The following is a 22,484-nucleotide window of genomic DNA, read 5'->3' as shown; positions in this document are numbered from 1 at the left end:
TTTTCTCTGAATTAGTCGCTACTTACATTATCTGCGGCATTAACTAAACCGCTAAGTGCATACAAGTTTCTCTTGTCCTCTTCTAAGTCAATATTAACTTGAGTTGAAATTTCGCAGGCTGTGTTCACTTTTATATCAAGAGCATTGAAGAACACTTGAATACACTTTAATTCTTCTTCATACGATGCTGGACGCTCCAATTGTATCACGTCGAGTAATCCAAAAGGCTCAAATTCACTAGGCAAAGATAATAACTCTCCTATAAAACCAGTAACCAGCCTTGAAATCTCTATAAAAATGCGACTAATACTTGAGGCATAATTCATGGCTTTTCGAGCTCGTCGGTAGTTATACGTGGTTGCCGTTTGACGTCCGTAATACCCATCTGGTCCAAAATCATCATGCAGGTCATCCAACATGGCCTCAAGTGAGTTCTTCACATCAGAAGTTTTTATTTGTACCTCCCTTAATAACTTCAACGAATCAGAAGTTTTCTTCTGACCGTCAATCAGATTATCGGCAGTTACCTTCCATAGCACATCTTCATCTTGCTTATTTAAATCTGAATGCATACGTGGTATAATGATATCGAATAAGCTCTTAGTTGTAATACACCACTGGAAGACCGGACCAACACAATCTTGGTATAACAACTGCGCCTCACTATTCACATCACGTAGTCCATCCAATTTAAATTTTGCTTTTCCCTGGTAGCCGAGCATAGATCTGTCAATTGCTGTAAGAGCCTTTTGTAGCTCAGTGAATTTTACTCTTTGATCAAATTCGCTGTGATATGTAACAATCACTTTAGATATACTTTCCACAGCTTTTTTAAACGTGTTGCATTCCTCATGACAGCACTTGACAAGGACTATGCATATGAGGACTATATAAACTGAGAATGCGTTATTTCTCATTATGAAACGACGAACAAAAATTGACTGATCTCAAATTTAAAAACAAGCGGGGTTATACCCACGAGTTATGTTCAAATCTATTTACATTTGTATTTGTTGTTCATACATATACAAAATAGATAAGAACATAATTCGTACATTGCACTATGGTCCCAAAGTCGATTTTTTTTTGGCATAAACTCCAAATTTCAATGAAAGAATTTTGATTTTTTGATGATGTAATCTTAAAGTAAATACATGGTACACATACAATACAAATTTATAATATTATGTTAGGTTTTTTGTAAACTCTTAAAAGTCAGCAATCAATCAGACGCTTAAAACAAAAAAAACAAAACATGATTTTAGTTTTTTTCACAATTAAATATTTTCGCGTCAATAAAAATAATTTAACAATGTAAAATGAAGATAAAGGTATGTATTATATATTTTGAATAGTATTTTTATGTACGTTTGTTCTTATAAATATCGTATTTGACCGCGCAGTAAAATCTTTTCCCCGTTTTTCCCTCTTTTCGAGAAAAACTCACATGTTGCAGGTGAATTTTTAATCGAAAATTGTTGGAAATTAATACTATGTGCGCGGTGACTTGGCGTCTTCCAACAAAAAAAAAAGTTTTAAATTTATATTTGAAAAAAAAAAATACAAAATTCTAAAATATTCTAAATAAAGCTCATGCCAAATTTCAAGTCCCTAGCTTTCATAGTAGACTTTATGCCAAAAAAAAAACCGACTTTGGGACCATAGTGCATTGTATAATATGTCTTTTAAATTTAAGATCAGTCAATTTTTGTTAGTCTGTGTGACACATTTACCAATTACTGAAGAATCAAAATGAATTCACTTTATGTTTTTATGTTGTGGTTCGTTGCTGCTACCGCAACATCAATCCGTTTTCCTGGAAAAGTTAGGAAGTTTCGTGATGGTCACGAAGAACTAATCCTAGACTTATACATTGACAAGCTTAACTATTATAACTTGAACAACATGAAAAATACATATTTATGTATATATGAACGTTTGTAAATGTATGTAAATGACCAGATCCAATGAAATTCTTTCTTTCTGAAATAAGTTTGCCAGTTCGCAGAATGTGAATTCTTCATATTCAACTTCACTTGAATTTAAATGTTATATTAAGCAAATAATTAAAATAATATGCGCTGACAGCCTTGGATGTATATGCTATGTATGTAAAATATGTCAAGATTTTCAATAAAACTAAACGAAGCAGCACTTATTTATTGTCAAATAATTTTAATTGCTATTTTCCAGAATTTCGGCTTCGCTGAATAGCACACTTAGAAATGTCAGTAGCCTTGGCCTCTGGATTTTAAGAATTTCGCTTCAAATGAATTTCAATTTTATTTAAAAAAAATAATGAAGAGAGTATGCGCTGATAACGTTGGATTTCGCAATCAATTTAATTCAATTTCTGATCATTTTTGTAGAAGGATTGGGCACATACCAAGACCAACTATACGTATGCGTAATATAAATTACTAAGTGCTCAAGCTTAGATTAATGAATATAGGCTCTATTTCTAAAATTACAGAATTTCAAGCGGGATACCGAAATGTGTATTTAAAATCTGATTCGTCCAACTTTAATAAACCCACTTGTATTGCTTAGATATTTGAAGTCTTAACGATTTTTGTAAACTCTTTAATAAATCTTTGTGTCTATCATTAAAGATAATATTTTATTTGATATTTTAATTGAGTGCTAAGAGGTTAATATATGTCATATATATATAATTAAATATCCGCTGAACATAAGCGGGGAAAAAAAATAATAAAACACAAGATTACGTGTCTTCACGCAGTTCACTTTATTCGGATTGAAGTATTTGTATTTGTCTTTGCTGTTCATACATATACAAAATAGATAAGAAAATCATTCGTACATTGTATAAAGCCCCCTGTCTTTTAAATTTAAGATCAGTCAATTTTTGTTAGTCCGAGTGACACATTTACTAATTACTGAATAATCCAAATGAATTCACTTTATGTTCTTGTGTTGTGCTTCGTTGCTGCCAGCGCAACATCAATCGGTTTTCATGATGGTCGCGAAGAACTAGTTCTAGACTTATACAAAGACAAGCTTAACTATTTCAATAGTTTTCTTGGACAACATGAAATTAATAACTTAGTGCAAGAAAATGTATCACTTAAAACGCGACAAAATTTACGTTACGCTGCGATCCATTTCACAGACTTACGGAGCGAGATATCCGAGTGGTGCATCTCCAATTATGTTGGCAAAGCATTTGTATCAAAAGTGGTTACAGAATTAACTGAAATGAAGTTATACTTTGATTTAATACCGAGTGACAATTATGCATGTAATGTTCATAGCTCAGATACTGGAAGCCAATCAACGTTTATTGACAAATTATGCAAAGCTAACGAAATAATAAACGAGGCCATACACCTGATTAATACTGCCAACCAATCTAATTTCAATATGGGCAATGTAATTTTAAAATGCAATTCTCTTAGCAACATAAGTCCGACAAAATTACCGTAAGCATACATTACTCTTAAGATAGTTTTACATCTGCTACATAGTGTATATATTAATAACATTTTCTATTTTTTTTTTTAGTAATTCCATTGAAACAGCAACCACCAGCTGCACACTTACCACTCCAACAATACAACCAACTACAATTTCACCATCAGTAGCTCCACCTCCAGTAGCTACGCCTTTTCATGATGGTCGCGAAGAATTAATCCTAGACTTATACAAAGACAAGCTTAACTATTTCAATAGTTTTCTTGGACAACATGAAATTAATAACTTAGTGAATGAAAATGTATCACTTAAAACGCGACAAAATTTACGTGACGCTGCGATCCATTTCACAGACTTACGGAGCGAGATATCCGAGTGGTGCATCTCCAATTATGTTGGCAAAGCATTTGTATCAAAAGTGATTACAGAATTAACTGAAATGAAGTTATACTTTGATTCAATACCGACTGACAGTTCAGCAAGTAATGTTCATAGCTCAGATATTGGAAGCCAATCAACGTTTATTGACAAATTGTGCAAAGCTAAAGAAATAATAAACGAGGCCATACACCTGATTAATACTGCCAACCAATCTAATTTGACTATGAGCAATATAAATTCAAAATGCAATTCTCTTAGCAACATAAGTCCGACAAAATTACCGTAAGCATACATTACTCTTAGGACAGTTTTACATCTGCTACATAGTGTATATAGTAATAACATTTTCTATTTTTTTTTTTTAGTAATTCCATTGAAACAGCAACCACCAGCTACACACTTACCACTCCAACAATACAACCAACTACAATTTCACCATCAGTAGCTCCACCTCCAGTAGCTACGCCTTTTCATGATGGTCGCGAAGAACTAGTTCTAGACTTATACAAAGACAAGCTTAACTATTTCAATAGTTTTCTTGGACAACATGAAATTAATAACTTAGTGAATGAAAATGTATCACTTAAAACGCGACAAATTTTACGTTACGCTGCGATCACTTTCACAGACTTACGTAACGGGATATTAGAGTGGTGCATCTCCAATTATCTTGGCAAAGCATTTGTATTACAAGTGATTACAGAACTGTCTCAACTGAAGAGATACTTTGATTCAATACCGACTAACAGTTCAGCAAGTAATGTTCATAGCTCAGATATTAGAAGCCAATCAACGTTTATTGACAAATTGTGCAAAGCTAAAGAAATAATAAACGAGGCCATACACCTGATTAATACTGCCAACCAATCTAATTTGACTATGAGCAATATAAATTCAAAATGCAATTCTCTTAGCAACATAAGCCCGCCAAAATTACCGTAAGCATATATTACTTTTAGAACATTTTCACTAGTCTGCATATTTGATTAACATTTTCAATTTTATTTTTTCAAGTGCTCTTATTGATACAACAACCACCAACTACGAGCCACCTACCCACTGTGAATCTACCACTCCACCAACTGTAGACTGCCAGCCAACAACAACATCGCAACAAACTACACTTCCAGAACAAGGATGTGGACCCAGTAATAAACAATATTTAAAAATGTTGAATGCCGGATGCGAATGGCCAAATAATTATTGCGAAGCGTATTTATCCAAATCTACAATGGAAGAATTAAACCATGGCTGTATAATGGGAAATGCCAACGTGTTACCAACTTTTTTGACGCCATCGACTACTCACATAGATCAGAATGTAGTCGACGTATAATTAAATTTATTGCGCATCATTGGGCTCAAAATATAAATACATTGAGCGATAATCAGTTTGCTAAATTGTCTGTCTGCCTGGACAAATATGATTTGCCACAAGTTTCCATTTATTAGTTTAAAGAAACAAATAAGTTTTTTTGATTTTGTATACTACAACAACTGAAATTTATCAATAAAGATTGCAAATGTACATATGAATGTATTTTTTTTATTTCACTAAACAATTTTATATATATGTATATATACAAGGGTAGTCAAAAGTATTTTCACAAAACTAAAGTTGAAGGTACTCGCCAATTGAACATTTGTTATTGATTATTATTGTATCAAATTTTGTCTTAACCCTTTAAGTACCCATTAAAAAATTGTATCTTTTGTAAAATACAGGTTTTTGAAAATTGAAAAATATTGGGATGCAAAAAGTTGCCCCTATCTATTTTGATGGTGACTACAAAAAAGTTTTTTTGAAAAATCTTATTGCTTATATTTTTTATGATTTTTTGAAAATTAGTATTTTTCCGTCTTATCATACAAAATAATAATTTTCAAAAAGTCATAAAAAATATATGCAAAAAGATTTTTAAGCTTTTTTTGCATTTAATATTAATATTCATTGCAGCAACTTTTTGCATCCTAATATTTATTCTCAATAAACTAGGAAAAAAGTTTCAAAAACCTGTATTTTTTAAATTCAAATTTTTCAATGTGTATACAATGGGCTAAGACAAATTTTGTATCATTAAAAAGGGATTTTGAAGACCTTTCCATTGATACCAATATGTCAATAACAAATGTTCAATTGGCGGGTACCTTCAACTTCACATTTTTGTGAAAATACTTTTGACTACCCTTGTATATGCAGCCTGAAGGGTGTTGTTGCTCTGGCTATACCAATTCTACAATAGAATTTAATTCTAGGCTACAATTAAAATAAATAAATAAATATATATGTATGTGCTCCCATATATTTGTTGATCTTATCATCAATTTAATTACATTAGCAATAAAACCACGGCCAAGAATCAAAGCTAATGTTATTAAAGTACTGCGAATTGCATCAATTGTAAAATGAGTGAATGTAAATTTTACCTACTAAGAAGACTAATAAAATAAATCAAAAAAATATTCAATTATCAGTTATCATAAGATTATAATATATAAAGTACATATTGCTGGAAGAGTGACATAAGTAAAGACATTCATACTCTTCGTTGTTTACCGCAAACTTTCATCAGAGGCCTCAGATTTCATTATAAAGTGATGTAAACAGCAACGAAATTCGATAAAATTTTCTGCAAAGAAAAAAGACATTTTGGCCACTGATATATCTTATATATACTTAGGAGACTTCTGCTCATAGTAATCGATTGGGCTTTGCTTCATTTAATTAAATTAGAAGTTAAACAGCTTTTATTTTTACAATCTACACATGTATATTGATTCTTATTGGTTTTCTTTAAGCTCTTTAACTCTTAATTTTATCCAATCGCCTGAAATTATGAGATTTGAGGGGCTTAGCTTAGGTGATAACATTTTATACCGAACATACATATGTATGTATATATGAACGGTTGTTCATATGTAAATGACCAGAACCGCTGAAATTCTTTCTTTCATTTATTTCTTGTGAAATAAGTTTGCCAGTTCTTAGAATAATACGGATTCGCAGAATGTGAATTCTATTTCACTTGAATTTAAATTTTATATTAAACAAATAATTAAAATAATATGCGCTGATAACCTTTGATGTATATGCTATGTATGTAAAATATGTCAAGATTTTCAATAAAACTAAAGGAAGCAGCACTTATTTCTTGTCAATTCATTTTAATTGCTATTTTTCAGAATTGCGGCTTTGCAGAATGGCAGACTTAGAAATGTCAGTAGCCTTGGCCTTTGGACTTTAAGAATTTCGCTGTTAATTGTAATTCAAATGAATTTCAATTTTATATTAAAAAAATGTCAAAGTGTATAAAACCTTGGATTAGAGCAAGCCCAACAAAGAAAAAATTAAAAACAAAAATTGAAAAAATATATTATAGAGAGTTATAAGTGTTTTTTATTATACATACATACATACATTAGTATTTTAAAGAAAGTAAAAAGCATCGCAATCAATTTAATTCAATTTCTGATCATTTTTGTGCCCAATTCGGGCACATACCAAGACCAACTAGACATATGTGTTATATGTATATCTTGTATATATGTATATATATAATATGAATTCTATGAATTCACGTCAAAACTGAAATAAATTTTTTATATGTCAAAGTGTATAAAAATTGGCGCTGATAATTTTGAATAGTGCAAATACATGGCAACAAAATTCAGAAAAACCCACAAAGAAAGTTTGTTTGCCTTTCTCGGTACAGATAACGTAAAGGGGAAATACCTCTCAGCTTACAAAGCTACAAAGAATCATTTTAATTTGGATAGATAACGAAAATGCGAATAAACATAACGCCAAATTTAGAAAAATGGCAAACTTAATCAACGATGTCGTAAAGAAAAAGTCCTAACTAAGCCCATGGTCAAAAAAGAAAACTGTTTAAGCCAATAGAAAAATAAGTTTCCCTCTTTTTCAGTTCGAGGCTTTGGATTGGCACTCAGCTAGATACCTAAATATTAATCAAATGAAATAAAAGAACAACCGAATTGACATCTTACTGTTTTTCAATGCTGTTTGCTTTTATTAATTAATTTTTGAATAATTTTGTTACTTTTTCTCACATTTGATTGATCTTACAATAGAATGAGCTCTGCCAACCATATCCTGCCCTGTCCCCTTTAAAGAAGATGGTTCACTTCGTTGGTATTGCGCCTCGATCTGGTATGATATTCCGAGTAACCACTCGAACCAAATCCATGCCAATTGGTGTAAGCAACGCAACTTTCCTTTAATGTATTAAAGCTTGGAATAATATCGCTCCAATATTCGTGTCCCCTTGTAAATAATTGATTATTCTGAAAATTATGATAATTTTAATAGAAATTAATATCACTTTGTCTCTTCATCATTCAAGGTAGTAACTTACATATTGACTTGCTTTGCTAACAAAACCACGTAGGTTGTGCAAGTTTCTGTTCTCCTCTTCTAGGTCCACATAAACTTGAGTTGCAATTCTGCTGGCTGCGTTTATTTTCTTTTTAAGAATATTGAAGAACTCTTGAATACACCTTAATTCTACTTCATACGATGCTGACCGTCTTTGTTGTATCACTACTTGCAACTGGATTGAAAATTCGTTAGCCAAACCTAATGAATTTCCTATTCGACCAGTAACAATGTTTGTCACTTCATTAAAAATGCGATTAATAGTTGTGGCAAAACTCATGGCTCTTTGGGCCCTTTGATAGTTTTGCGTGGTGTCCGTCTGACTTCCGTAATACCCATTTGGTCCAAAATCATCACGCAGGTCTTCCACCATGGATTCCAGTGAGGTCTGGAGATCAGCAGTTTTTATTTGTACTTCCCTTAATAGCTTCAACGATTCAGTAATTTTATAGATACCGTTGCTCAGCAGCTCGGAAGTCATCACCCACATTGCATCTTCGTCTTCTTTACTTAAATATGAATTCATACGCGGGATAACGAAATTGAGGTTCGTCTTAGTCGAAACGCACCACTGGAAGACTGGACCAACACAATCTTGGTATAACAAGTACGCATCACTATTCAACTGACGTAATCCATCCAATTTATATTTCGCATTGCCGCGGTATTCGAGCATTGCTTTGTCAATTGTTGTAAGAGCGTTTTGTAAATCGGCGAATTGAGCTTTCTCATCGAATTCTCTGCGATATGTAACAACTACGTTAGATATACTCTTCGCTACTTGTTTAAACGTGTTGCATTCCTGATTACAGCACTTGACAAAAACTATGCAAGTGAGCATAAAAAATACTGAGAATGCGTTTTTTCTCATTATGAATGCTGATAATCTTTAGTGAGACACTCTACTGAAGACGAACAAAAATGTACTGATCTTAAATTGTACAAGAGGTCCAGTTTTTATACATTTATACATGTGTTCATACATACATAGGTAGATACATATGTGTGTGTTTCAGTATAAGTTTGTTGCTCTTATCATCAAATTAACTTAGCAATAGCACGCCCATCCGCAGTATAAGCTAATTATATTATTCTGTGAATTCTGCCAGATAATAGGGAACAGCTGGACGCCAGCTTGAATAAAAGAAATCAACTAAATATTAAATGATCAGTTTTTATAAGCTTAGTGTGTATACAAAGATATCTAATGTATATAATTTTTAAATTTCTATATTTCAATTAACTTTTTGATAAACTGGTTGTCTGCTTTGCAGCCATTATATCTTTTTACCCGATCGGCTGAAATCATGAGATTTGACAAAGATCCTACATACTACGCATTTCTATGGTATGTACTTGATAAAGAAAATGTGAAATGACCCAAAAATTTATTTAAATTAGATAACGAAAATATTAAAGGGAAATGGGTATAAATATATAGCCTGATTAGAAAAATGACAGATCTACACAGCCAGATATAAGTACATAATAATAAATAATCTGCACATGTGTTTTACATAAACACATACATATATAAATGTTTCAAATAAAATAAGAAGCATCATTGTTAATAGAATTTATTTAATCGGTGCTGAAACATTAAGATAGGCATTGCTTTTATATTATCGGCATATACAAACATCTACTTAGCCATACACATAAAGGCCTCAGCTTTAATTACTAAGCGGTGAATTGGAACTTACTTAATTATTAATAACTAATAATAACCCAGATCTAATTGGGTTTGTTACATAACTATTAGTGAAGTCTGGCTACTCCAATGATATTCGTATTGTATTAATTATTTGTGTAAACATAAAAAGCTTTGGGTTTATATAGACCCTTGATTGAATTGTAATGGTCTTAGTTCTTTTATTAATTATTTTTCTTTCTTTCATAATAAAGTGTTTGGCTACAGACAATTTATTGATTTGACAATAGAATGAGCTCTGCGAACCAAAACTGCAACTGTAGTATTTGAAGAATGCGGTTCAGCCAACATTGCCTCCATTCGCTGCTCATCACATGCTTCGGTGATAGCTCTCCTCGGCCTGGTATGATATCCCGGATCCGTACCTTCACTGTGCCATGATACGTAATTATTGCATTGTCGAACTAATTCTTCAAAGCTTGGAATAATCCAGCTCCATGATGTGGGGCTCATGTTGAATACTTTTTTATTCTGCAAATTATGATTGTGATAATAGAAATTAATATAACTTGTCTATGCATCTTTGTTTTAGTTGTTACTTACAGTTTTTATGCCATCAAGTACACCGGCAAGCCCATGCAAGTTCCAGTTGTCCGCTGCTAAGTCATTATTAACTTGGGTTGCGATTGCACTGGCCTCGAATATTCTGGCATCAAGAATATTGAAAAATACTTGAATAGACTTTATTTCTTCATCATACGATGCTGGTCGTTGCAATTGTATCACTTCTATCAATCCAGCATCCTTAAATGATTTAGTCAAATTTAATGAATTTCCTATTCGACCAGTAACAACAGTTGAAATCTCCTTAAAAGTGTCATGAATACTATTAGCATAATTAATGGCTCTTCGAGCTCGTCGGTAGTTTTGCGTGGTTTCCGTTTGACTACTGTAATCCCCATTTTGTCCGAAATCATAATACAGGTCATGCAACATGGAGTCAAGTGAGTTCTTCACAGCAGAAGTTTTTCTTTGTACTTCCGATAGTAATTCCAACGAATGAAGAATTTTTGTATTACCGTTAGTCAGAGTAGTGACAGTTATATCCACTATTTGATCTTTGTCAGTTGGAAGTAAATCTTTATTTATATTAGGTATAACCATGCCTAGTGTTAAATTAGTCGATTTACACCACGCGAAGACCGGACCAACACAATTTTGGTAAACGAGCGTCGCGTCACTAGTTAAATCACGTAAGTTATTCAAATATCTTTCAGCTTTGCCGTGGTAATTTAACATTATTTGGTCCATTGCTGTAAGAGCTTCGAATAACACAGCGAATTTTACTTTTTGATCAAATTCGGAGTTATATTTGAAAACTACTTTAGATAAACTTTGCACAGCATTTTTAATCGTTTGGCTAACCTCCTCTCCACATTCGGCAAAAATTATGCTTGCGAGGATTAAAAAAGCTGAGAATGCGACTTTTCTCATTATGAATAAAATTAATGTATTTCGCAAGACGAACAAACGTAGACTGATGTACGCATTAGTTTCTACCAAAAATGTTAGCTCAGTCAAAAAATCACACAGTGATTACAGTTAGCTCACTATAAGTAATGAGCATTTATTGGGCATTTTTTATTATACGCTGATAATGAGTTGAGCATGAGTTCGTCGTGGTTATGATTTCAGGTCAGGATTACAAGAACATCTAATTCAATGGAATTAATATTATATATTTAAGAAATCATTTAAAGAGTATGCACTTATTAGATAGACAGTTACAAAAAATTATTTTACTTTACTACTTTTTTTAAGCACTTATTGCTAACAAGTTAATATTTTGCTTACGCGCTCTTTAAATCAGTTTTACCAAACATAAGAGAGTAAAGAGCTACACAAAATAAAACATAACAAAACAGAATTCAATTTCAATGCAGTTCAACGATTGAAACTGAAAGCAAATTCAGTTGAACGCAAGCTGCTCAGCTCCTCACTTTCGCTGTTAAGTTAACAGAGCAAAATATAAGTTGCGCTATTTGCTTCTCGCTTGCACCTATGCATTTCTGTTCTGTTGCTAAGCTCTGCTTGCTCTTATAGTTTGCGGGCATTTTAAAATGCAACGCTCGCTACAATATTAAATTATGTCAAATTGCAAACTCAACATAATTTAATAACAACAATTCAGTTTTATTGTCATTTGTTTATTATAGCTTAATATGTAGCTCTTATAGCTTAGTAACAATGTCCAAATGTATAACATTTGCTCACTTTAACAGCAGCATAACAGTGTTCCACTCAAACATGTTACAAGAGCGCTCTCTATGGCGGTTAACCGGTATGTGGCAAGCGGTTAACCGCTCAGTCTCTTATCAGAAGCCAATTGGAGCAGACGTGTCGCGTTTTGTTGTAAATTTCGATGAAAAAATGCGCGGGTGACTCCGAATTGCTTTGAACGTTTGAGCGCTTGGCTACAAAATTAAAAAAGCAAATAAAAATTAAATTATTCTGACTGCGCGCGAAATCATACTCAGTTATATTAATAGAATTGACACACATACATATACACAGGCCATATATTCAAAAGTGACACACACACATATAAACAAATTAAAGCGTAAATTTAAATTGATAACAAAATATTCATAAATACTTACATATATATACACATATGCATATGTAAATTCAGTGTTTGTGCTAAATATTGTAAGAATTATGTTGCTGTTGATAATAACGAGCATAAGTAATTGTGTAAATTAGTTTCAATTGTTATTAACAAATAGCAGCTGCGCATATTGCGTGGCCCACGTGTGCATGTGTGTGTAAGATTTACGTTACCGTTACGCGCGCGTTTCCAACGGTTTAAGCACGGCCTACGACAACAAACAAGCAAAGAAACAAACAAACAAACAATAAAACAAAACTACACGTGCTTGTGTATAAAATAAAAGCGTAAAACGATACAAATTTTAATCAGCAGCTCTAAAGGCATATCAACAAATATATATATATATATATAAATAACTTTGTAGTAATTTACATAAATATATACACAAGAAATCTAAATAAAATATTTACAAATGTTGAGAGCCACGTCGGGAAATAGGACAAACTCAAACTATAAGGAACTGGAGGACACGGCACGCCTATTTGTCTAGCTAACCCAATATCTATATATATCTACACACCTTTACAACGTGGCAAGGACTCCAAGTCGACTGGAGTCGAGTCGCAAGGACACACGAGAAACGAAAACAATTTGAACAAGCTTTGTATGCGTCAAGGACATTACAGACGCTGCCTGCCTGCCTGCCTGCCACAAATACGAAAACAAACACAAGCACAAATACATACCTACGCCCTACTGAGACATGTGCGTGGGCGTGGCATGTGGCCAAGGCACAAACTGATTAAATAAACATCCATCAAGCAGCTGAAAATATATCAACAGTCGACATGCCAGGCATGTAACTGAATTACCAGCTAAATAGGATACAACAGGACACACAGGACACGCACACACACACACACACACACACACAGACTTAATTCTGCAACGAGTGGCTGCCACAATGGCGCGTCGCAGAGGCAGCGGACGTGGAAGTAAGTAGCGCTAACAATAGCTCTTGGCCAATTACATATGAACATATTCAAAGTCCCAACAGCTGTCAATGTATAAGGCACAGCGTCCTTTAGTCGTTTTTCTTTTCCTCTCTTTTTTTATTTGGGGGCAACTTCACGCGTGTATGCAACAATTTAGAATTTGTCGTTAAAAAGCTTTTTGACGTCTACTTGGAAAAACTTGATACTTGAAACGCCTGCACAAGGCCAGGCCACGTTTATGAGCGCATAAGCCAAGTGAAGCAAAAAGGCTGCCGCCTAGCTCAGCAAAGCCATATAAAGTGGCTATAAATATGCCGAGGCACAAAGGAAAGTGCGGCATAACAGTAAAAAAAAAAGCTTAGAACTAGAGCAGCAGTCTTAGAGTTTATCGATATGTGCGAATTACCTTATGGAAATATATACAATTAAATAAAATTATGATAACTAAGCGCTTAACAGTTCAATGCAGCATGTGAAGTTTGCATTTATCGATACTATCGATAAAACATTTAAGTTTCAATTGTAGTGAGCATAGTCAAAATTATTTATTGTATATATTAAATCTTTGAGTATAGGAAGCAAAATTATCGACACCATAGATAGATTTGTGTAATTGGGGCAAAGGTAATTAACTTAAGCTTCAGAATTGCTTATTTTTTGCCCAAGTAATGTAAGTACAATCCAAGCTTATCGATATTACCGATAAGAGCATGTAGTCAAGCAATTAATGGTTCAATACTAGAGGGCACTTAGATAAGTTCTATAAATATTTATTCTTTAACTTAATTAAGTTTTTGACTGTTTGTAATGCAAGTTTATCGATACTATCGATAGTTATAGATTTTTATTTATTGTAGACATTATAGAAAGCTGGTCTAAGATTCAAATTGTGTATAACATGCAAACCTATCGATACTATCGATAAAGAAATGTCGAGAAATGAAATTAAAGAGCACAAAACGTAATTTTATGCAATTTAGCAGCCAGCGACTGCAATTCAATCACTTTGCATGGCAAATTGAAAGCAGTGGGTGGTAAAAAATGTATGTATAAAATATAGAGTAAGGCAGGGGGCAGGGGCAGGGGCCGGCCATAACAGCTGTACTCTTGTTGAGGTGGAAGTTTCGTTTGCACTAAATGAAATATTACGCAGATTGGAAACTATGTGCGAGTAGAAATATAAAACTGCATGAAAAGGCGAAGCGCCCGCATGGGGTCGCTTCTTAGTGAATGCAGCGAGTTAACTTGGACAAAAGCGACGGGGGCAGAGACGACTCTCGTGCTTGCAACTCAACGAAGCGCGCACTTGTTACACAGTCAAGCCACGCCCATGCCCCGCTTGTTGTCTTTAGCCCCATGCTCTATGTATCTATAAGAAATATGTGCGTTTTATATTTGCCACAATTGGAAGCAGAGCATGAGAGTGAGAGAGCATGAGTGTGAGAGAGAGAGAGCGCTCATGCATAAAACATGCAACTGCCGCTGACGCAGCTACAGCTTTTGCTACATTTTTATCATTTCTTTGCGTTTACCTCTCATTTTTGTTGTTGCTGCTGCCGACTACGCTGCAAATGTTGGGGATTCCCTTACGTAATCCCCAAGCGCACACAAACAAAACCCACTGCTGTGTGTGTGTGTGTGTTGCAGCTGCGAAGCGCTGACAAAAAGAGAAACGCCAAACGAAAACAAAATGTGTAAAGAAAGGCACAAAACAAACAAACAAACAACAGTGTATACATATATAAAAAAAAAAAAACATAAAATGGGAAAACAAAAGGCAGGCAAACCCCAAACTAAGTAAGAGGTGAGCTTGCAACTGAGGCTTGGCCCCATATAATGGCCTGAAAATCAAGCTTTGGCGCAGAGCGTCATGAACTTTTGGCGCTCCCCCCACACCCACGCACACACACACACACACACACACACAAACAGTAACTTGTTGTCAACAGGGCAGGCAGACACACAAGCTACAAAGCATAAATACAACTTTTATGTAGATACAGATACTTGAACGTGGCGCAGATACTTTGGCGTCACTTGCTAAGCAAAAGGGGCAAGCTAACTCGCTGTGTTTGCCTGTATGTGTGTGTGTGTGTGTGTAACTCTTCTTACTCATACAGTTTGAACTTATTAAACAGCGTCGTAGCGTCAGAACCTGCGGCTAGTTACAGCGCGAAGTTCAAATGCTCTTTGCAGGCAAAAGCTAAACAAACTTTGACGCCACTTTCGTTGGAATTTTGACTTTTGCTCAGCAGTCATAAATGTTAGATCTATTTGCAAACCCAAAAGGCATTAGCTGCAGTTAATTTCGAATTTATATGGAATTTCTTCTAATTACTGTTGCATGTCCTTGCCTCAGTGTCATAGTTAATTCCTAGAAATTTATTTGCACATACAATTTCAAAGTTAAGTTCAAGTTTAATTATTTAAGCAGCAGCTTGGCCAAATTAATAATTGAATAAATAGCAGTAAATTGTATAACACTTAAACTAAGCAATTAATTTATTAGGCAAACGCTTTAGCTACAAAGAAAATTACTAAATAATACTAAATACTAAATAAGCAATCTAAATCGAGTGTAAGTATCAGCATCAATTAATTAAATTTTAATTAAAAGTCTTTCAAAATAATTTTTGAATAAATTAATTGAACACATTTTCTTTAGCTACAAAACAAAGTTATCGATACTATCTATCAGTAATGTTGTCAAATAGCTGCAGCTTTAATTGTAGACAGCAAAACTAATTTACTCATTGTTATTATTTATTAAATTAAAGCTTAATAGACAGCGATACCAACAGACAGCATTAACGAATTTATCGATAGCAAATGTTGCTCAAAATAGTTGCAAATTTAATTCTACGACAAATTAGCTTAATAAATTTCAACATTAAGCAACTTATCGATACTATTTTTAAGCCTTGTTAGCTATAAAGCATAACAAATTTTTTTATAACTTTTATATATTAAATATGGACCGATATTAACAGACAGCATTAACGAATTTATGGACAACAAATGTTGCTCAAAGAGTTACAAATTTAATTCAAGAGAACAAGACAAATTAGCTTAGCTTAGTAAATTTCTACTTACTTCTTGTATTTACTTTTTTGCGCATTAAACAACTTATATCGATACTATCGATAAAAAAGACCTCAAAATTGAATTGTATTGCGCATAACAAATTTATATCGTATTTTTATATATTAAATTAAAGCTTAATAAATTGATGTCAATAGACACCGTTGCCAACTGGGCGTATACTCTATAATGTGCAAGACAAGAGGTTGCCATGCAACATTTCTAGTTACTTTGTTGCGCATTCACAAGCAAGCAGCCTGCCTCATGCCTCACTGCCCACGCGCCACATTTAAGACACACACAGAATGTTGTGTGTGTGTGTGTGTGTGTGAGTTTGGCAAACTAGAAACAAAATAAAGTGTATAGAGAGCTGTTGTTGTCTATTTAGCTGAGGAAAAAGCAACAGCAGGCGCAACATGTACTGGGGCATACTTAAAGCTATAGCTTTGCTTTACATAAAGATATATATATATATATATATATGTACATATATATGTATGTATATGGCCAAAAACGTCGCTGTGCGTTTAACTACGTCAAAGAAAAAAAATTAAAATAGACTTTGGCCCGGGCACGTTTGCCACTGTTGCATGTGGCAAAGCCGCACCGCACCCTAGCCCCAAAGCTTATTGTCAGTTGGCATTCCTTTTGACTAGTCCGCGCTCTCTCTCTCGCTCACACGCTCTGTTGCTGTCCTTGTCGCTTTGCCTTGACTGCTGGCCATTGTGCTGATAATTTATGTTTTTTGGCTCGAGGAGCTGCTAAAGACGCTATAAAAGTAAGGCAGCGGCCCTTTTTGCAATCCACTCAGTATCTCTCGCTCTCTCTCTCTCTCTCTCCCTCTTTGTTTTATTGTTTCGCTGGCTTTACTACCTTTTCCTTGTCGCTTTGTTTGGCCATTTCCTTTGGCAACATTTCCAACATTTCGAGTTAAAAGCGCTTTTAGTTTTCACTTTGACTAAATGAGGGTGGATTAAGCACTTTTTTCAAACTTTAAGCCAACAGCAGCACTAATTAATAAATTACAAATACAACTGCTTAAAGTTGCAAGCACATTGCCATGTTATTTATAAATATTTGTTGCTGCGGAAAATCCTCGTGTAAGCCACAACCACGCCTAGAAAATTTATCAAGCTAGCCAGTAGCCAGTAGCGTTAAAAAGGTCATGGCAGTCAAGTTGCAAAGTGTGGCAAGCATGAAAAAAAAAGCACAAAGTACCACAAGAAAATAAAATAAAATCAGCTACGACTATAAGCCAAAATAAAACCTCATACCTGCTGCTAAAGAGCTACGCGAAAAAAACCAAAAAACAAAAACTAAAGTAAATAAATAAAATGCCAAAAAGAAATTAAGGAAAAAGTTGGCCCAACGTGTGCGAGTGCAAAAGCGTCAAATTCAAAGTGTGAGAGAGAGAGAGAGAGAGCGCGCATACTGCGCAAGAGCGAGCAAGCAAGTCTATGAAAGCGCAGGGCTTCCCCAAATGATAAAGTTTTATTTGCTTTTGTGGGTGCCACATTGGGGCACAACACACAACCAACGACGTCAGCACGCCAAACGGGCGCGCATTTGTAGCATGAGCCAGCCTCGCTGCTGTATGTGTGTGTGTGTGTGTGTGTAACGATAATGATGCTGACGATAATGAAGTTGTTCGACAGTCAGTCAGTCAGTCAGTCAGCGAGCATTAAACCAAACACAGTTCAAGCAGCGCAACAATGAAAGCAAAGTAACAAGTGCGGCAATACGCTAGGCCGACTATTAAATACACTTTTCAATTTAATTTAATTAAAATGGCCTAACGAATTATAAGACTTTAAGAAACATATTTTATATTATTCTATATTATAAAAAAAAATGTTTTAAATTGTAATTATTTTCTTTTATTGTCGACTGTTCATAGTAATAAATAAATAAAATGCTAATGCTTATTTATTGCAATAAATGCCATTTAAATGTTATATTATTTTTAAAATATTATTGCTAATACTTTATGCAATAATTACTATTTTCAAATATTTTAACTTGGCTAAAAATCTCATACATTTATTATGACTGCAAGCTGCGCTTGTATAAGAATACTTGAATTTTCTAATCATTTGCATATTTATATTTTTCTATGTCGAATTACTTGCGATTTGTTTATAATTTACACAAATTTCTACTGCTAATATTTATTCATTTGCAAATCACAGCTAAATTTATTAATTTATTTATTACACAATTTAAAATAATGATATTTTTATTCAATAATTTTTTTTTATTACTTATTTTTAATATATTTTTAACATATTTTCAAGCTTAGTCATCAAAGTAATATAACCTAGATACACTAACTCAATCAAGGGGTGCGCACAAAAGTTTTAACAGCAAGGGTGGAGCGAGCGAGTGGCGAACGCAAGCGCCAAGCCTCCCACTGTGCTGCTTCTTGTGCCACCCTCCACCCTACGCCCCGTTTGGGTAAAAGTTTCTCTACAGAGGCAGCGGCAACGGCAGCGGCAACGGCAACGACCGTGAAAGGCCATTTGCCCTGACATGCTCACACATGTATATAGTAGTACTTGTATCTGTATCTGTATCTATGTATATGTGTGTGTGTGTGTCTGTTTGCGTGCTTGTGTATGTGGCAAGGATAACCTAATACAAATTTTTTTGTTGCCTCAGGACGTGCCGGAATTTCGCTTGTGCACCAAAGTCGTTCCTATCTGCGTATCTAAGTATCTGTAACTGGGCAAGTGGTACATTTACATTTTGTACGTGTTTTGCTAGCACTTGTACCGTTACTCTTGTCATACCAACTGCTGTTGCTGCTGTCACTCGCATTTTTCGCCTTTTACTTACTCCCATCTCTCCATCGCTTGCAATTGAAGCACATCGCATTATTTGAGAAAATATTTTAACTTCTTTATGCAAATACGTATTTATATAATTGCTTACGTATTTCACTCAACGTCATGTGTTTGACGCAAGTCGCTTAAAGGCATAGAAAGAGTATTGAAAATATTATATATTCATAATATATGTGATAGAATAGAATAAATTGAAAGCAGATTTAGTTAAAAGCTAAACTAACTTAAATGCAATATTTATTTTCATTGCTTCATACTTAATTATTATCAAAAATTTGATAATTAATATTCTAGTAATATATATGAAATAGAATAGAATAAATTGAAAGCAGATTTGTTAAAAACCTAACTAACGTGCAATATTTATTTTCTTTTATTATCAAAATTTTGAGTTCGTTTAATTAAAATAAGAACATTAGTTAATATATAAATGAATTTGAAAACATATATATGTAAATAAAATAAATTGAAAGCAGATCTAGTTAAAAGCTTAACTAACTGAAATGCAATATTTATTTTCTTGCTTCATGCTTAGTTATTATGAAAATTGTGAGTTCGCTTAATTAAAATAAAAACATTAGTGATCTTATTAATTAACTTAAAATAAATATTCTAGTATTATAGATTTTTAGTGTTTGTCATAACTAAAATATATAAGAATATTAATTTACTTCTTATTTATTAATTTTTCGAATATAATTGAATTTAAATATTTGCTCTTTGGCATAAAATGTTTATTTAAAATAACTATTTAAATTAATGTATAATAAAAATAAGTTAAATAAAAACAAATGTAGTAAATTAATTAAAATAAAAATATTACATAATAATTATATATTAATAATAATAATTTGTAGTAAAGTACTCCAAAATTTTTATTTATTTTAGACGTAACAATTTAACCATAAAATAAATTTGTATTAAAATCAATCCACAAAAAATAGTTCAAGTAAAAAACAATGCTTTAAAATAAAATCAAAAGTCAAAAAACGCTCATAAGAAATTCAAACATTAATGAATGTTTGCCCAAATTTAAACAACAATTAACAAATATTATAGCGTTAGATTAGAAATTTAGGGGATAGCATGATAACCTTTTGTTTTTGACGTTCAATGCTAAGCGCGGTCGATGTCGCCACGAAATGCCAATCAAAATCACAGCGCTGTGAATATATAATTCTTATATAGTATATAAATGATTTGGCGAATTACGTAGCAGAATTCCCGCTGATAGCACCGATAACGTGTCTGTGCTTATATCAGCGCCCAGCGCCTGTTGCAGATGTCCCATCAATGAGATTTATGCTGACGTCTGTGCTTAAACGCAATATATAATATGAGAATTGTATAAGTGGGTAAAAAGTAAAAGCGTTAGTCAACCAAAAACTCTTGAGCGGCGGCGGCGGCGTCAGTTGGTCGCCTCAAGTGTCGACGAGTTTGAAGCTTGAGCGAAATTTGTGGTTTTATTTTCCTTGGCATTCAACAAAGTCAACATACACAAACGTGTTGAATGGCAACAACAACAACAATAACAAAACAAGCTCCAAAATACTATTAAATGATATGCACAGTCACAATGGACAAACAACTGCCAAAAACCAAAGCGCAGAGTACGACAAAATAAACGTATACTTTATATAAAAGTAGAATACGTAGCATTGGGCATCACGTCATACCGGTTTTTAGGCTTTGGCTTTGACTGCGGCTTGTTGCTGTAAGCCAAACAAAAAAAAAAATAAATAAATATGGGGGAAGCTCACGAAAGAATAAATAAAATGCCAGCGACGACGACGACGACGACGACGACGACTTAGAGACCAAAGCCAAGAGACAAACACGCGCGACTCACATATGAAGTCGAAGTCTGAGGCCTGAAGTTGTCTGCAGATTGTAGCACATGTGGCTATAAGTCATGGGTGTAGTGCAATATAACTGAGCAGGGGGCTACATACAAACTTTAATTTATTTGTCTTTTCACTCTTTGCTTTGGCAGCAACCTGTTCCCACTTTATTTTATTAATCAAAGTGTTGTGTGTGCTGCGTCAGTTGTGTGGCATAAAAGTTTATTACGAAAATGATTTCAGCGCTCGCTGCCTTGCAGTCTAACAAGCCACACCCACACAAATGCACACACACACTCAAGCATATGCTTGCCATATCAAATATTAGCACAGAATCGTTTTGACTGACAACAGACTCGAGTCTCAGTTCTGCCATTGTTCTCGATGATTCACACCTGAGCGTACAAGTGTATCTCTAGCTTTGTATGTGTGTGTTTCAAGTTTATGATGAGTAACACACACACACACACACACACACGCACATAGCCAAACTATAAACCACTTTAGGTTATCGCTAGCAATTTCTTAGAATTTCTCGTTTCTCGCTTGCTGATTAATAGAAATCAATAAATTATCAGCACATATAAATTAAATTTGTTGCCCCAAAGTTTCGCAATTTGTCGTTCAAATCAGAAAAAACGCCCATAAAATTGTAAATGGAAATAGTTGCAAATTGAAAATTCAGTCAGCTAGACAAGTTGTATAGCTTTATAATTGAGTTTGCTAGCAACTAATGTAGTTAGCGTCGAGATTGACAATTTGGCCAAATTGCCAGCTCTACAGTGGGTGCTAAAAAAAAATAGTTAATTGTTGACTAAAGCAAATAATTAAAGGCTTAAAACAACTTTCAACAAATTTGAACAATTACTTTTTTGAATGCCAACAATCAAATTACAAAACTTAAGTTAAAGTATATAATACATTTTAAAATTAAAATAAGCTTGTTAGCAAATTTTTGCATTGACAAATACTAAAATGTTAGTTAGTATTTAAAAAACAACAACTAATAAATTTTTCAAATGATTGATTCTATTTTATTATTTTTGCTCACAAACTTTTTAGTAAATTTATTTTTATCTTTTATGCACAGTCATTTTGCAAATATTTATATATCATAAGTATTTAAAAAATAATATTCTTTTTTTTTTACAAACAACAAATTTTTCAAATGATGATTCTATTTTAAATTTTTTATTTATTTTATGCACAGTTGCTTTAAAAATTTTTAAATTTTATTAGCCACAACTGTT

General features: G+C 33.5%; 3 protein-coding genes across 3 annotated transcripts; 1 reads left to right on the top strand and 2 right to left on the bottom strand.

Moving 5' to 3' along the window:
• The first annotated feature begins 2,930 nt into the window (after window positions 1-2,930).
• Window positions 2,931-5,232, top strand: LOC117134674. The gene is made up of 4 exons (XM_033293117.1): window positions 2,931-3,443; window positions 3,526-4,098; window positions 4,182-4,754; window positions 4,831-5,232. Exons 1-4 carry the CDS (start codon window positions 3,220-3,222, stop codon window positions 5,150-5,152), a joined length of 1,692 nt encoding a protein of 563 aa, XP_033149008.1. The 5' UTR covers window positions 2,931-3,219; the 3' UTR covers window positions 5,153-5,232.
• Window positions 5,233-7,900: 2,668 nt separating this feature from the next.
• On the bottom strand, window positions 7,901-8,997 carry LOC108595939. The gene is made up of 2 exons (XM_017981225.2): window positions 8,193-8,997; window positions 7,901-8,121 (listed from the first exon to the last, which is right to left on the bottom strand). The coding sequence occupies exons 1-2, from the start codon at window positions 8,886-8,888 to the stop codon at window positions 7,945-7,947; spliced, it is 873 nt and encodes a 290-aa protein (XP_017836714.2). The 5' UTR covers window positions 8,889-8,997; the 3' UTR covers window positions 7,901-7,944.
• A 1,127-nt stretch (window positions 8,998-10,124) lies between these two features.
• On the bottom strand, window positions 10,125-10,911 carry LOC108594894. The gene is made up of 2 exons (XM_017980032.1): window positions 10,467-10,911; window positions 10,125-10,394 (listed from the first exon to the last, which is right to left on the bottom strand). The coding sequence occupies exons 1-2, from the start codon at window positions 10,857-10,859 to the stop codon at window positions 10,125-10,127; spliced, it is 663 nt and encodes a 220-aa protein (XP_017835521.1). The 5' UTR covers window positions 10,860-10,911.
• Between the last annotated feature and the right edge of the window lie 11,573 nt (window positions 10,912-22,484).

Source organism: Drosophila busckii, chromosome 2R (assembly GCF_011750605.1).
Source record: "Drosophila busckii strain San Diego stock center, stock number 13000-0081.31 chromosome 2R, ASM1175060v1, whole genome shotgun sequence".
NCBI lineage: Eukaryota > Metazoa > Arthropoda > Insecta > Diptera > Drosophilidae > Drosophila > Drosophila busckii.
This window is presented reverse-complemented; position numbering and strand designations above follow the sequence as displayed.